Source organism: Macaca thibetana, chromosome 3, assembly GCF_024542745.1.
Source record: "Macaca thibetana thibetana isolate TM-01 chromosome 3, ASM2454274v1, whole genome shotgun sequence".
In the NCBI taxonomy this organism is placed as follows: domain Eukaryota; kingdom Metazoa; phylum Chordata; class Mammalia; order Primates; family Cercopithecidae; genus Macaca; species Macaca thibetana.
In genome coordinates, this window is record NC_065580.1 from 151281735 (window position 1) to 151298103 (window position 16369).

At 46.5% G+C, this 16369-nt stretch overlaps 1 protein-coding gene across 5 annotated transcripts in view; it reads right to left on the bottom strand.

Moving 5' to 3' along the window:
* The window catches only part of PCBP3 (poly(rC) binding protein 3), a 284870-nt gene that overhangs the window by 82871 nt on the left and 185630 nt on the right, over nucleotides 1–16369 (bottom strand). For all 5 annotated transcript variants that reach the window (XM_050785664.1, XM_050785665.1, XM_050785663.1 and 2 more), the window contains one exon: nucleotides 9719–9853. In XM_050785664.1, the coding sequence (XP_050641621.1) occupies nucleotides 9719–9728 (10 nt within the window). In that variant the 5' untranslated portion in view covers nucleotides 9729–9853. The remainder of the gene's footprint in view (nucleotides 1–9718; nucleotides 9854–16369) is intronic.

A 16369-nucleotide genomic window follows, 5' to 3' on the forward strand; every position in this document is an offset into this window, starting at 1 on the left:
CTGGCAGCCAGTGGAAGGCCAGCTATCCAGGGTCCCAAGGGCCACCGTGGAGTTTCCTGGGCAACCTGGGAGTTTTCTTCCCCAGGGGCTCTGAAGCAGGAAATGGGGAGTGTGGAATGGGTTCATCCCCACTTCTGATGCATAGCCATGCAGAGGAACCCCATAGGATGCCGTTCCCCTCAGAGAACCCTCTGTGGCCTTGCACCCTGACTCACTGGCCACCTTTGCTGCACGGCCCCTCCCAGGCCAGCTGACTCACTGGCCACCTCTGCTACACAGCCCCTCCCAGGCCAGCTGACTCGCCAGCCACCTCTGCTACACAGCCCCTCCCGGCCCGGCTGACTCGCCGGCCACCTCTGCTACACAGCCCCTCCCGGCCCGGCTGCTCCTGGTCGGGCACCTACTGATACTGCAGTGCAGCACCGGGTGTTCACAGAGCTCACATCCCAAGGACGGCGACACCAACAAAGGAGCGGACAAGCAGCAGGAGTTGGTGGTAGCAGACAAGGCTGGACTGAGGTTTCAAATGGCGTCTGTGTTCATCTGTTCTCATGCTGCTGATACAGACATACCCGAGACTGTAATTTATAAAGGAAGGAGGTTTCGTGGACTCACAGTTCCACATGGTTGGGGAGGCCTCACGATCGTGGTGGAAGATGCAGGAAGAGCAAAGGGACATCTTACACGGCGGCCGGCAACAGAGGGCACGTGCAGAGGAACTATGCTTTAGAAAACCATCAGATCTCGTGAGACTTACTCACTATCACGACAGCAGCATGGGAAAGACTCGCCCCCATGATTCACTTACCTCCCACTGAGTCCCTCCCATGACCTGTAGGAATTGTGGGAGCTACAATTCAAGATGAGATTTGGGTGGGGACATAGCCAGACTATATTGGCATCCATCAGGAAGACCTCACTGAAGGGGGCCCTGGGAACTGTGGAAGGAAAATAAAATCTCAGGACCCCAAACCCACTATGACGAAGAGTTCAGTTTGGGAACAGAGTCACGCAAAGGTGGCCTTCCTTTTGGTCCTAAGCAGACAGCTGCAGATAGAAGGCTGCAAGTCTCCCCGGGGGCCTACCTCAGCAGCTGCCCACAAGGAAATGCCCTCTGGGCCCCAGTCTGTGCCCTAAGGCAGTGTCCTGCTGAATCTCACCCTGACAGTGTCAATAAACAGCTTATCTTCACAGGTACAGGACTCAGACAAGACCAGAAGCCGTCCCTCCTCCGCCCGCCCAAGGCACACGCATGTCTTCCTCTGCTGCAGGTTTACTTCACCTTAAGAGAAATGCAGACTCATGGAGAGACCGTGCGTACATGACAGGTCCTCTACCGCCTCCCGCCAGCTCGTTCCCCTTCAAATACAGAAGTCTTAAAAGTCTCCTCGGAAAAAGCCCAGGCCACAGGTCCTACAGTAACTTCTGTCTCTCTTTCCCAGGCGAGTCCTCAACCCTGGCAAAATAAACCTCTGGGCAGATTAAGATCTGCCACAGTCCCATTTTGGTTGACAGGTCAGAGACCGGAGGGAGGTGAGGGACGTCCATGAGGCTCCCTGGGGCATAGCCCGCAAGGCAGGAGTGCAGGGTGAGGGAGTGCAGGGTGGGGGAGTGCAGGGTGAGGGAGTGCAGGGTGGGGGAGTGCAGGGTGGGGGAGTGCAGGGTGAGGGAGTGCAGGGTGGGTCTGAGGAGCGCGGCAGCGGGAAGGGTGTGGGAATGGGGGAGCCCACATCCCTGCCCTCCGTGAGCCTCTCCCACACGACACCTCCGTCAACACTGGAGAGCAAGGCCCTGGGGGGCAGCCCTGTCTCCCTGTCCCCTTCCAGGGCTCATGGATCCAAGAGTGGCAGAGAAGCCAGCATTAGGGCTTGAGGCTTTCTGGTCACTGGTAGGTGCTGGCTCCTGTCAACAAGAAGAGCCAAACTCTGCAAAATAACATTTGAAGAGACTTACTCTGAGCCAAAAGTGAGTGACCATGGCCAAGGCACACCTCAGGAGAACCTAAAACCTGTGGCCAGCGTGGTTGGGCGGCAGTGTGGTTTTGTATGGTTTAGGGAGATACAGTGAGGTGTGCACTGGTTTGAGGTCCAGAAAGGCAGGACAGCTCGAGGGCGGGGGGTTATAGGTGGTGTATTAGGCTGTTCTTGCGTTGTTATGAAGGAAGGCCTGAGGCTGGGTAGTTTATAAAGAAGAGAGGTTCAGCTGGCTGAGGTTCTGCAGGCCACACAGGAGGCTCGGCACTGGCATCTGCTCGGCTTCTGGAGAGGTGCCTCCGGAGGACTCAATTCTGATTTTTTTATCTTGCCTATATTCCTATCTAAGTGGTCTGGGTAGTCAGGCTCTACAACCAAACCCAAACACCTCCCACCAGACCCACCTCCGACACTGGGGATCACATTTCCATGTGAGATGTGGGTAGGGCCAATATCCAGGCTATATCAGATGAAATAAAAGATGTTCTGATGGGCACTTGGTTCAATGAGTTAAGTTACTATCTGAAGGCCTGGAATCAATAGAAAGGAGTGTCTGGGTTAAGGTAAGGGCTGTGGAGACCAAGGTCCTTGTTATATGGATGAAATCTCACAGGTGTCCTCCCTTAGACGATTACATGACAAATGTTTCCTATTCAGACCTTTACGAGGCACTAGACTCTCAGCCACAGTCTCCTCAGGATTGGGAGGGTCTGGAAGGCGAAAGATCCAGTTATGTTAATACAGGTTCTTTACAGATGCAAACTTTCTCCCACAAAAGATGGTTCTGGAGGCCCATTTCAAAATATGTCAAATAAACATATTTTGGGGTAAAATATTTCTATTTCCTACTTTATCTGTCATGTGATATGAAGCCACAGTCAGACTGAAAAACCACGTTATATTGGGTTAAATAAAACCCATCTCATGAGACGTTACGGTTTGTAGGGTGTGACTCCCCAGGCTCCTTAGATAGGAATTTGGGCAAGAGAGGAAAAAGGTCAGAATTTAGTTCTCACTACAAGCCGAGCATCTTCCCTGGCAGGAGGTTTTCTGTCTCCCTGAGTTCCACCCACCTGTCACTTCTGTGGCGTGTTCTGTGCCTGTGTGGGGTCCAGCCCTCGAGCACTTGGATCCCGGGCAGAAGGCAGACAGACATGTGGGCCTGATCCCACACGGTGCGTGGCCTGCAGCACGGACCTAGGGTGGCAGGGTACGGAGGCAGCCCTGGGTCTCATTTAAATCCCATAGAGAGAATTTATATCTCAGATGTAGGAGGCAACCAGCCTGGCTGGGTTCAGGCTTCAACTCTAAGGGGCTCTGTGTGCGGTTCCCACGTTGGTTGTTTCAGTCTTTGCAGGGCTATCTAGGCCTTCCATGCATGCCCCCCTGTGCTGGTGGGGTCTGGGAACTGGGCAGCAGTTTACCTCATGGCACGGTTCTCAAGGTCTGTGATGGGCTGTTTGGGGGCGGATGCGTGTATGTGAAGCTGGGGGTGAGTGTGGGCGACTGCCCAGCCTTCTCTGTGGGTTTCCCGAGCCTGCGTCTGTGCTGGCCTCCCTGTGCCTCCCTGAATCTCCCAGGATTCCTCTTTTCCCTCCTACAGTCGGGAAGCTCCAGCCTTCTGAACTCACTTCCCAGGCACACTCCTCTGGGATCAGCTGTGGGAAAGCGCAGAGAGAGAGAGAAGGCACTAGGGGATCGTGCCACTTGGGCATCACTGCCAGACTTGGAGAGGAAGGCTCCCTCCCTCCATGGTAGAGCCTGGGGGCCCTGTGGACCCCCTTGACCATTCCTGGCACCACTATTATTGCCGTAAGGCTGCCTAGGGTCTAGATGTGAGAGAACAGAGAGGAGACCGAAATCCAGGGCATGCACCCACTTCCCTGGGCATCGGGGACCCCTTTCCTGCTCTTTGAGCTGTTCCCAGAGGCTCCTCCTGGAGCTCCCTGCCAGCTTTCTGCCAGCTTCTGGGTTTCAGCCTGCCGTGAACTCAGGCAGGAGAGATTGTAAGTTTCCATTGCCTCCAACACTCCTGCTACTCACTTCTCAGACCACTGCATTCCGCGCGGCAGAGGCTCAGAGTGCTTGCTCCACCCACCCACAGCCCACACTCAGCTTCATTTCAGTCTCATCAAAGAGCATCTTCTACTCAAGGTGAACAATTCAAAACAGAAATTAAGAAAACAATTCTATTTACAATAGCATCACAAAGAATAAAATACTTAAGATAGGCACACACAAGGGCACTGCTCCTAACAGCCAAGTGGGTGAAGCCCTCCTGTCCATTGATGGCTGTGGTCTTTACATACAATGGGATATCGATCAGCTTTCAAAAGGAAGGACATTCTCACACATGCCACAGTGTAGATGAACCCTGAAGACATTAGGCTAAAAGAAATAAGCCAGTTACAGACAGACAAATGCCATATAATCCCAGCATATCCCTGAAGTGTGTGCTAAAAAATAGTTAAGATGGAAAATTCTATGTTAGGTACATTTTACCACAACTAAAAATAAAACAAAATAAATTTTAAAAAAGCATCTGTGGCAGCTGACACACACTGCAGGGCATGAGGAGTCGTATTTGAGCCTGCAAGTCCAGACTGGCCCTTGCATGGAACAAACCGCTCAGCCTCTCAGGGCCCAGGTTCCTGAGCTGTGAAACGGGGAGGCCTCATCCCACCCCTTCCATCTCTCTCCCAGGCCCAACTTCAAAAGGATGCTGCTCTTTGTGTTTCTTTGCTTTGTTTTTTTTTTCTCCACCCTTACCTTTTTGGAAATCTTTTCTCTTCCCAGCCTCATGCACAGAGGCTGAGATGCGGAGTTCATCCTACAGTTTATGACACGTCGGCACCACTGCTTCCTGGGAGCGGCTCCTGCACCGTATCATTGACTCCTTTTCATTCTCACCAGCCCTTATCACCACCACTTGCCACTGCCACCACGCAGGAGCCCATTCTAAAACACCGAGTGCCTGACTCTTACTCACATATGCTCTTGCAAAGTATATGTGTATTTAATTTCCTATGCATGCATCTGTACTCACACAGGCAGAATGGTTTTAACACCACTCATGTTTCTTAGCTTTTTAACCCAGTGAGGCAGGAGAACAGGGCCTGCAGGGAAGAAACCTAAGGACTTCCTAGAACTAAATCAAATGCAAACACTTCAGCCAGGACAGGAACACCCTCTCCATTCACACGGGGGTGTACACCAAGCAACCAACGGAAACCTGTAGAGGGTATTGAAACCCCAGAAAATTCTGTCACTGGGGCCTGTGAGCTGCTTGCTCAGGCTGCTCCCACCCTGTGGACTGTGCTCTCGTTTTCAGTAAATCTCTGCTGTCACTGATTTTTTCCTTGCTTTGTTTGTGTGTTTTGTCCAATTATTTTTTCAAAACACCAAGAACCTGGACACCCTCCACCAGTAACGCCAGCCTTGCCTTTAAGGGCCATTGGCACATCCAGTCCATGGCATTTGACTTCTGCCACAGCCATATTTTCACTCTTATAGGCAAGGGCACTGAGGTCACCTCCCACCCCGACACCCACAGAGCACAAGGAGATGCTGTGTGCATCTGTCTCCAGGAACCTGTGGAGATTTTGTCACCACAGAGATGCAGCACACCAGGTCACACGCCCCATGGACTCCCCAGTCCCAGGCTCCGGAGAAGACATGCCAGGCCACCCCCTCTGGACAGCGGCACGCGCACTTTCTGCATCTGCTCCCAATGCCGGGTGCAAATTCATCACCCGCTCCTGCTGGTCTCAGCCGTGGGAAGGGTACATGCCATGTCACTCTGCATCTCTTGGACAACAAGTGAGTTTGCACATTTCTTCACCAGCCTTTTGTACTTCTTCTGTAAACTGTCTTTCAGATCCTTCACCCATTTTCTATAAAAGTTACAGTATTAGTTTCCTATTGCTGATGTTACAAATTACATCACAAATTTATTATCTTCTATTTCTGGAAGTCAGAGGTCTGAATCAGATCTCACTAGACAAGTAAGGGTGTCTGCAGGGCTGTGTTCCTTCTGAACAAAAGTCAGGGTGGCTGCGGGGCTGTGTTCCTTCTGAAGGCTTTGGGGAAATTTTCCCTTGTCTTTTCCAGGCCACATTCCTTGCCTCATGGCCCCTTACTCGACCTTTGAAGTCATCAGATTTTTTTAAGCTTTATTTATAATTGACGCATAATAGTTGTACATATGGCCGGGCACGGTGGCTCACGCCTGTAATCCCAGCACTTTGGGAGGCCGAGGCGGGCGGATCACAAGGTCAGGAGATCGAGACCACAGTGAAACCCCGTCTCTACTAAAAATACAAAAAATTAGCCAGGCGTGGTGGCGGGCGCTTGTAGTCCAGCTACTCGGGAGGCTGAGGCAGGAGAATGGTGTAAACCCGGGAGGCGGAGCTTGCAGTGAGCTGAGATCCGGCCACTGCACTCCAGCCTGGGGGACAGAGTGAGACTCCGTCTCAAAAAAAAAAAAAAAAAAAAAAGTTGTATATATTTATAGGATACAGTATAATGTTTCAATACATGTATACGTTATATAATGATCAAACCAGGGAAATTAGCATATCCATCACTGTAAACATTAATGATTTTGTGATAACATTCAAAATCCTGCCTTCCAGCTATCTGGACAGACACATTATTATTAGCTATAGTCACCCTATTGTTAACAGAACACCAGAATTTACTCCTGTCTAACCGTAACTTCATACCTGTGGACCAGCCTCTCTTCTTTCAGCCTCAGGACTGGGGAGAATTATTATCTATTTTCTGAAACAATCTGTGTAAGTTAGAAATCAAGTGTTCCTTCAAGTTAGGTATAATTCATCCACAAAAATGTGTCTGAGAACTTTTTTTGAATGGAAATCTTTGATTGTCACTTAAATTTCTTTAGTATTGTTGGCTTATCCAAGTTCTCTATTTCTTCTCAAGTCTATTTTTGCACTTCCTATTTTCCCAGGAAGTTATCAGTTTCACCTACATTTTCTTTTTTTTATACTTAGTGATAATTTATTGATAAGTAGTATTTTGTTCCTAGTGAGATAGATTAGTGTTTTCTTTTTGATTTATTAATTTTTTATTATACTTTAAGTTCTAGGGTACATGTATACAACGTGTAGGTTTGTTACATATGCATCCATGTGCCATGTTGGTTTGCTGCACCCATTAACTCGTCATTTACACTAGGTATATCTCCTAATGCTATCCGTCACCCCAGCCCCCGACCCCACAACAGGCCTCGGTATGTGATGTTCCCCACCCTATGTTCAAGTGTTCTCATTGTTCAACTCCCACCTATGAGAACATGCCACGTTTGGTTTTCTGTCCTTGCGATAGTTTGCCGAGAATGATGGTTTCCAGCTTCATCCATGTCCCTACAAAGGACATGAACTCATCCTTTTTTATGGCTGCACAGTATTCCATGGTGTATATGTGCCACATTTTCTTAATCCAGTCTGTCATTGATGGACATTTGGGTTGGTTCCAAGTATTTGCTATTGCAAACAGTGCCGCAATAAACATATGTGTGCATGTGTCTTTATAGCAGCATGATTTATAATCCTTTGTTTATATACCCAGTAATGGGATGGCTGGGTCAAATGGTATTTCTAGTTCTAGATCCTTGAGGAATCACCACACTGTCTTCCACAATGGGTGAACTAGTTTACAATCCTACCAACAGTGTAAAAGTGTTCCTATTTCTCCACATCCTCTCCAGCACCTGTTGTTTCCTGACTTTTTAATGATCGCCATTCTAACTGGTGTGAGACGGTATCTCACTGTGGTTTTGATTTGCATTTCTCTGATGGCCACTGATGATGAGCATTTTTTCATGTGTCTGTGCGCTGCATAAATGTCTTCTTTTGAGAAGTGTTTGTTCATATCCTTTGCCCATTTTTTGATGGGGTTATTTGGTTTTTTCTTGTATTGTTTGAGTTCTTTGTAGATTCTGGTCATTAGCCCTTTGTCAGATGAGTAGATTGCAAAAATTGTCTCCCATTCTGTAGGTTGCCTGTTCACTCTGATGGTAGTTTCTTTTCACCTACGTTTTCAAATGTGTTCGCATATGGTTTCCCACAGTACTCTAACTTTTCTTCTTGGCTGTATCTATGGTTATTTCTTTCTCTATCTATCTATCTATCTATCTATCTATCTATCTATCTATCTATCCATCCATCCATCCACCCACCCATCCATCTACATTTATTTTTATTTATTCACTCATTCACTCCTTCCTATATTCTGTTCCATTAATTGTCACCAGTATCACCCCTCCACTTTCTTTCTTATTCTTTTTTTAGATGGGGTCTCACTCCATGGCCCAGGCTGGAGTGCAATGGCACAATCTTGGCTCACTACAATCTCCTCCTCCTGGGTTCAAGCAATTCTCCTGCCTCAGCTTCCCGAGTAGCTGGGATTACAGGCATGCACCACCACGCCCAGCTAATTTTTGTATTTTAGTAGAGACAGGGTTTCACCATGTTGGCCAGGCTGGTCTCGAATTCCTGACCTCTTGATCTGCCCATCTCGGCCTCCCAAACTGTTGAGATTACAGGCGTGAGCCACAGTGCCCAGCCCTTTCCACTTTCTTTAACCAGAGATCTAACTATTGACTCTAAAACACAAAACAGCTTTTAGGGCTGTTAATTTTCTCTGTGTTTTTCTGTACTCTCTATTTCATGGATTTCTGCCCTTTCCTTTATTATTTCCTGCCTTATGGATCCTTGGGCTTTCTCCCTTGCTCTTTTTTCCGCCTCTTGAGTTAATTTTTCATGTCTCTTAACACATGTGTTTATAGCTATAAATGTCCTTCTAAGCACTGCTTTAGCTGTGTCGTGCTATTTAGACATATACTGCTTCATAATCACTCAGCCCTAAAGTTCTTTTCTTTCTTTTATGATTTTATTTCTAACAAGAGTTTTTATAGCATATTATTTATATAAGCTATTCCTTTACTATTAATTTCCAGTATAATTGCCTTATGCTCTCCACATGCTGTGTTATAGACAGATGTAACCTGTACACATACATCCCTATGTTACAGACTTCACCTGTATACATCCTAGTATTGTACATGTTCTCTGTATGCTTAGAAAGTAACATGTAGAGTTCAAAATATACTAACAACTCAAACTTATTTATTATATTGCTTCGGATATTAATACTCCTGCTTATTTTTTGTTGGCCTACTTCTTGGAGAGATGTGTTAAAATCTCCAAACACAACTGCTCATTCATCCACCTTTCCTTGCAATTGTATCAACAGAAGTTCATGGTAACAGCTCAAGCTACAGGCACTAATGTCTGCAGGGTATCACCAGACCACCAAAACAGCACCCCCATCCTGATGCTTTCATTACTCACTCTTTCCAAACACCTCAGGACAATCTTCAGCCCCCAGCACCGCCTTCTTGTCCTTCATTCCTGAAACCCGTGCCTCCCTTGCTTCTCAGGGCTGGCTCCAGGGCAGAGCTGGAAGGCTGTGCAAGAACCACCTGGCCGAGCACTGGACCCAAAGGTGTCCAACCACAACCAGCTCACTGCTACCAAAAGCGGGGATCCCCGATTTCCCAAAGTCACACACAGAATAGTCTTCAAGGCGCATTGTGGACTGAAGCAGGGTGAAATACAGCACTGTGTTACTTCAAACAGATTTCATTTGTCAAGGGTAAGTCTGACTTTGTTATATACACTCTTGGTAAACAAATATGCCAACAAAAGACAGTAACTCACCTTCCCCCATAAGCAGGCTATAAGGTTTAGAGCAGATCCATAGACAGCAAAGGTTCAGACGTATTGAACTCAGAGCATCATAACCACAGCAGGTGATTTACAGAAGGGTTGACTTTTGTCGTGGAGCCCACCGACCTAAAACACAAAAACACAGGGCTGTGTGAATGCATCAGTGCGGGGCCTGCCCGCCAGCACTGGGCTTCAACAGAACTGCCTCTTGCCTTCAACACAGCAGTCAACACCTCTTCAGCATTCGAGTACAAGGCATGGTGTGAGTGTGGAGACGGAGTGCCAGCAAGCGCTCCCCTGGTGCTCTTCCCCCCAGCACCCCAAATGAGATGACTCAACCCAAAGGCAGGCTTCTACTTCACAAGTGAGACGTCTACATGAAATGTTTTGATAAAATTGCACTTACTTAGTGTATCTGCTTATATCTACACTGATTTTAAAACAATATTTATTAAATTATACATTAATTTAAATACATGGCTGGTTTTCTAATTTCACTGATAGTGAACAAATTCCATCTAATTTCTTCAATTTCAGCATGGTCTTAGAGGAGAGACTTGGGAAAAAAAGGCACATTTGAGGTTGGATGTGGTGGCTCATGCCTGTAATCCCAGCACTTTGGGAAGCCAAGATGGGAGGATCACCTAAGGTCAGGATTTTGAGGCCAGCCTGGGCAACATGGTGAAACCCCCGTCTCTACCAAAATACAAGAAATGAGCCAGGCGTGGTGGCGGCGCCTGTAATCCCAGCTACTCCGGAGGCTGAGGCAGGAGACTTGCTTGAACCCGGGAGGCGGAGGTTGCAGCGAGTTGAGACGGCGCCGCTGCACTGCAGCCTGGGTGTCACAGAGCGAGACTCCGTCTAAAAAAAAGCACATTTGGAACCTTGGGAGAAAAAGGGAAGGAGGGATGGAAAAGGTAGAAATTCAGTTTCCTACAGAAATAAAAGCATAGCAAGGCATAAGAAGACACAGATTTAATCCATCTCCAAATGAACCATTCAGTTTTTTTCTTAAAAAAAACCTACGTTTCTGCTGACCAACAAAAAAGGATGCTATTGGACAAACAAACCTAGTAAAGCACCCGTGTCCCTCAGCACGTCCGTTCCCGGCTAGAAACATCTGTTACTGCTAGTGCAGGAAAATCCAAGTGCTTTTAAAATAAATAGAAAAAAGGCATGCAAAATCCTTTTGGGTAAATGATGTTCTCCAGTCGCAGACACTCCTGCAGGCCATCGTGGCTCTGGGAGAGGAAACCAGGGTGTAGGCACTGAAACTCCTTCAGCTAATGGAACTGAGAACTCCCGCCCAGCACCGCAGTCCAAAGTCAAATGGGGAAAAGCTGTGCAGATGTAAGAAACACCAGAAACAAAACACTAAAAATACCAAGAATACAAACGCACAGTTAAAATAAGAAACTGCGAAATGAGAATTAATTTAACCTAAGAAAGAAATTAAAGAGAATGACACAATTAGCCTAGAAATGAGACTAAGTTACAAGGTACCAAAAGAGAGAGATTCAGTTGAGTGTGAGGCAGGAGAACAGGAGGAGGCAGGGAACAGAAAGCCGATCCATCCAGGCTGACTTCCGAGAACTAAATCAAATGAAAGCTCCTCAGCAATGACAGGGATGTGAACGGCTTTGCAACTGCACTCCATCCTCTCAGTTCACAGCATTTACCCTTTGTAACTTCACATGCAGCCTCTCCATTTACACAGACCACACACGCCAACTAACATCCTCTCCATTTACATAGGGTGCGTTCTGAGTAAATGACTCTGACTTCAATTCATTCTCTTCATTTTCATAGAATATTCGCCAAGTAACCAGTGGGAAACCTCTAGAGTATTGAAACCCCAGAAAATTCTGTAAGCTCCTGAGCCCCAATGGTTAGGCTGCTCCCACACCATAGCATGTACTTTCGTTCTCAATAAAACCCTGCTTTTGCTTTCTTGCTTTGTTTGTGCATTTTGTCCAATGCTTTGTTCGAGATGCCACCTGGACACCCTCTACCGGTAACGACTGCATAAGGAACACTGCAGGAGGACAGAGAACATGAAAGAGAACATGAGGCCGACCAAGAGGTGAGAGACGTGCAGAGAAGCTGCCAGACACGGAGCCCAGGCCAACAAAGACCCAAGAAACACAGACTGGAGTTCCCAAAAAAGAAAAGCAAAACTATGAAACAGACCTAATACTTACATGCCTAGAAATGTTCTTAGGAAAAAAATAATCGACAAGTTGAAAGGCTCATCATGTCCCTGAACAAACTGACCCAGAACGGTGGCCCTGAAGGCACTGCCCAGTAACGATTACAACTGAAAGAAAAAATTCTTTGGGACTCTAGGCAAAAAGACCAGCTCATTCACAAAGGAAAGAAAATCAGACAGGGATCGGACTTCCCGACTGCAATGTACAAGGTAAGTGAACAGTGGAGCAATTATTTTCATAAACTCAAGTAAAAATAAAGTGTGACCAAAGGATTTTATGTCAGCCAAGCTGTCCTTCAAAATTAAAGCTCTAGAGAAATAGTTTTAAATAGCTAAGAACTCAATGAACAGTGTGTTTCCAGGCCCTTCATGAGAAACCTACTACAAAAGAATCTCCCTCAAGCCAAGAGACCGCTGGGAAATTTGACATAAACAAAAATAACAAATCTGTTGAGCACAGACTAAAACAGAAAGTGAGGACAAGGATGGAGGTGGGGTACGAAACAGTTTCTTATCGGGGAGCATGCTGTTCTGCAAAAGTAAAAATACAGCAAATAAATCAGAGGTAGATGAATCAGAAAAAAAGGAATGTAGAATAAGCTCATAGACTGAAGCATGAAAAATAGGTGGGAGAAAAGAATCCCACCAGACAAGCCAAAATAAAGAGGTCAGAGGAAGAAAGAGAGGGACCAAGGTGCGATAAGAGGTGTTGTTATAACAGTAGCCAACAGGACAAAACATAGACTTTCCTAAATGCCAAAAACAATAGAAAAAAAAAGGCAAAGACACAAACTACATTAAAAAATAAAAAGACGCACAATAAATAAAACACAACACACACATTAAATACAGGAACAAGTTATGCGGCAGTTGGGACAGGACATACCGGTCCTAGCAACACGTGAGTAAACACGTGCAACACGTGGCCCTATGAAAAGTCTCCACTTGGCTCACAAAGCCAGCTCTGCTTTACACAAGAGACACGACCATTGCCAGGTGATTTGAAAAGGCTAAATGTCAAGGAATGAGCAGAAGCACGTGAGGTCAATGCACCAGGCTGAAGAGCAGGGATTGCAATCTGCCTGTCAGACAAGGTCCAGCCACCCCTCAAAGCAGGAAGCAAGACCAAGAAGGGCACTTCCTGATGCCGGAGGACCCAGTGCACAGTCAAGCCATATGAGTTAAGAATCTACTAGAACCGGCCGGGCGCGGTGGCTCAAGCCTGTAATCTCAGCACTTTGGGAGGCCGAGACGGGCAGATCACAAGGTCAGGAGATCGAGACCATCCTGGCTAACACGGTGAAACCCTGTCTCTACCAAAAAATACAAAAAACTAGCCGGACAAGGTGGTGGGCGCCTGTAGTCCCAGCTACTCGGGAGGCGGAGGCAGGAGAATGGCATAAACCCGGGAGGCGGAGTTTGCAGTGAGCTGAGATCCGGCCACTGCACTCCAGCCTGGGCGACAGAGCGAGACTCTGTCTCAAAAAAAAAAAAAAAAAAAAAAAAAAAAAATCTACTAGAACCCCTCAAACACAGAAGCTGGAGGACCCAGCACACAGTGAGGCCATATGAGTTAAGAATCTACTAGAACCCCCAAACACAGAAGCTGGAGGACCCAGCACACAGTGAGGCCATATGAGTTAAGAATCTACTAGAACCCCCAAACACAGAAGCTGGAGGACCCAGCACACAGTGAGGCCATGAGTTAAGAATCTACTAGAATCCCCAAACACAGAAGCTGGCTTTATAATGCAGAAACTATAGGTGTTGGGGAAAGAAACAGAAACATAAGTATAGCAATCATTAACACATGACTGTCAACCATGGCAAGGTAAGGGGTCAAAAATACTTAAACATGAAAGAGAGCTAATAACAGGAGGTAGTTCTTGGGGACATTACATCAAACTTTGTACCCCAATAATAGAGATTATACTGTCTTCTTAAACATACTTGAAACATTCATTAAAAAAAAAAAAAAACTAGCTTGTATTAGGGCACAAAGAAAACCTCAGTAAGTTACATGAAATAGAAATGGCACAGACAGCAGGCAGCAGACAGCAGTCTATGCTAACAATGCAAGACCAGAAAACAGTGAACTTTAACCAAAGGATATTTCCTTGGTAATTTACATCATTTTAGAAACACCTAAGGGGAACTGGTTCATGACGTGTATCTATCAATACAGTTATAGCTATCTCCCTAATAAGTCCCTAAATTGGTAAGGAATACCATGAGACCAGACATTGAGAGAGTGACAAGACAGACCGACACATTCTTGCAGTGACCCGCCTCTTCCAACCTCATGCACACGCCCGGGGGAGCCTGAGAGCAGTTCCCTGATGGAGCTGGACACGAATGAGATGGAATCTCCACGCGGAAATGTTCTGCAGCTCCCTTTTCAGTGGAAAACAGAGCTGTTTAGGAAGGCAAGGAGACGGAGATGAAGGAGGCGTGGGATCCCCTTCCTCACCTCTGGCCTGCTCTGGCTGTGAGACCCTGGGAGTAAAGCAGAGCAATGGCTTTAACATCTTGCTGAACATGCTGAATTGGCTGCCACAACAGATCAGCTTCAAAGGCAAGGACCCCAAGGGTGTCGCATTCCCTCCTGGGCACAGTCCAGACAAAAGCAGTGCACTCAGCTGCAAACTACACACACGCATACACATGGCAAACGCACACACACGTGTGCACACAGGTGCTAAAGCAGCTCACACACATGCATACACACGGCAAAGGCACACATACATGTGTGCACATGGGTGCTTAAGCAGCTCACACACATGCATACACACGGCAAAGGCACACACTCACATGTGTGCACATGGGTGCTTAAGCAGCTCACACACGGCAAAGACACACACTTACACACATGTGCACACAGGTGCTTAAGCAGCTCACAGCATTATCCAGGCTTTTAAGAAGTGGCTTCAGCTTCACCAGAAGGTTTCAAACCTCAGACAATCACCAGGCAGCATGCTGTCCCTCTGTAACATTCTCCTTGTGACTCTCAGCGTCAGGGCAGCCGCTTCATACAGGAAACCATGACTTGGTAAGAGATCATCTGGTGGCAGGTGCCCCTTGCTAACCAAGTCTGGTTAAGATTAACAAAAGGCATAAGAGAGCAGAACTGTCAGTGATCCCTCCGTAGGTGGACTCCTTGGGAATCCAGGTATGGTCCTTTCAGGGAGAAGAGTTTAGAAGATATTCAAGTTGATACCTTAAATTTCTGGGGTACCCAGTAAAAAAGTCTAAGAATTCATAAAAGGAAGCTTCTGATGAACGTAAAATTTTTTTCAACCTTAAATAAAGCATACATATATAAACTTTATAAAGTTTAAAAAGTAATAAAGATGCAGAATATATTAACAGCACAAACAACACGATAGTACGTATGTGTGTCTCTGTGTGTATAAAACCCTGTACCTGACAAGTAGGGGTAACACATTCTCCTATATGTTTATATATAAACTTATATAAAGTTTATATATGTTTATAGTTTATATATAAAGCTTATATATATGTTTATATATAAAAACTTTTATTTATATATAAAATATAAATATATATAATTAAAATAAAATATAAAAATATATTTTTATAAATATAAAAAACTTTATACACACATATATAAAAGGTTTATACATATAAACTTTATATATATAAACATATGTATATAAAGCTTATATATATATATAAACTAAGACCCAGTCTTCTTCTTATGAATCTGCCTGGAGAGGAAGAAAGAGGAACCATGGTCTCATACGTACCAGAGTTTGGACCCTAACGTTGCCACTTTTGTGGGCTAACACCCAGAACTACCTCCGTTGTGTCACATCTAAGATGAGGAAGCCACACTGCCCTTGTGGTGCACGTGGAGCCATGCTGCAGGGAGCACCATCGGCAGGGAGCACCAACACACAGTACTCACAGAGGAGCTGGGAGCCCAGCCTGCCTACCATCTCCATTATTTCTGCCGCACAAAATCCTCTAGCCATGCTGAATTCTACCCTTGCAGGTGTCCTGCAGCTACGACAATGCTGGAGGGAGGGTGGAGAATGTGACCCCAGAGCTCCCTCACCTGGAGCTGGGTGGCATCTGGACCATGTGAAGGGCTCTGGAGGGCAGGGCACCACTACCCATCCCTGCCACCCAATCATAAGAGTCCTTAGGTGCTGGGGCACCTCCCACCCAGTGTGTCTGTGCTCCATGCAGCAGTGCGCAAGCAAGACCTCCTTAAAGTGGGGCTCGCACCAAGATGGCAAAGCATTTCCTAATGCAGTGGGTCAATCATCCAGCTCAAAGGGCAGCCTTGGAGTTGGAGAGACCAGCCCAACAAAAAATAAGCATGGTCTTGTCCGCAACCAGACTGCTGGAGCTGGGGCCTGCAATTTTGGATAGAAACACTGAGAAGAAACACTGAAAGAAGGTCAAGG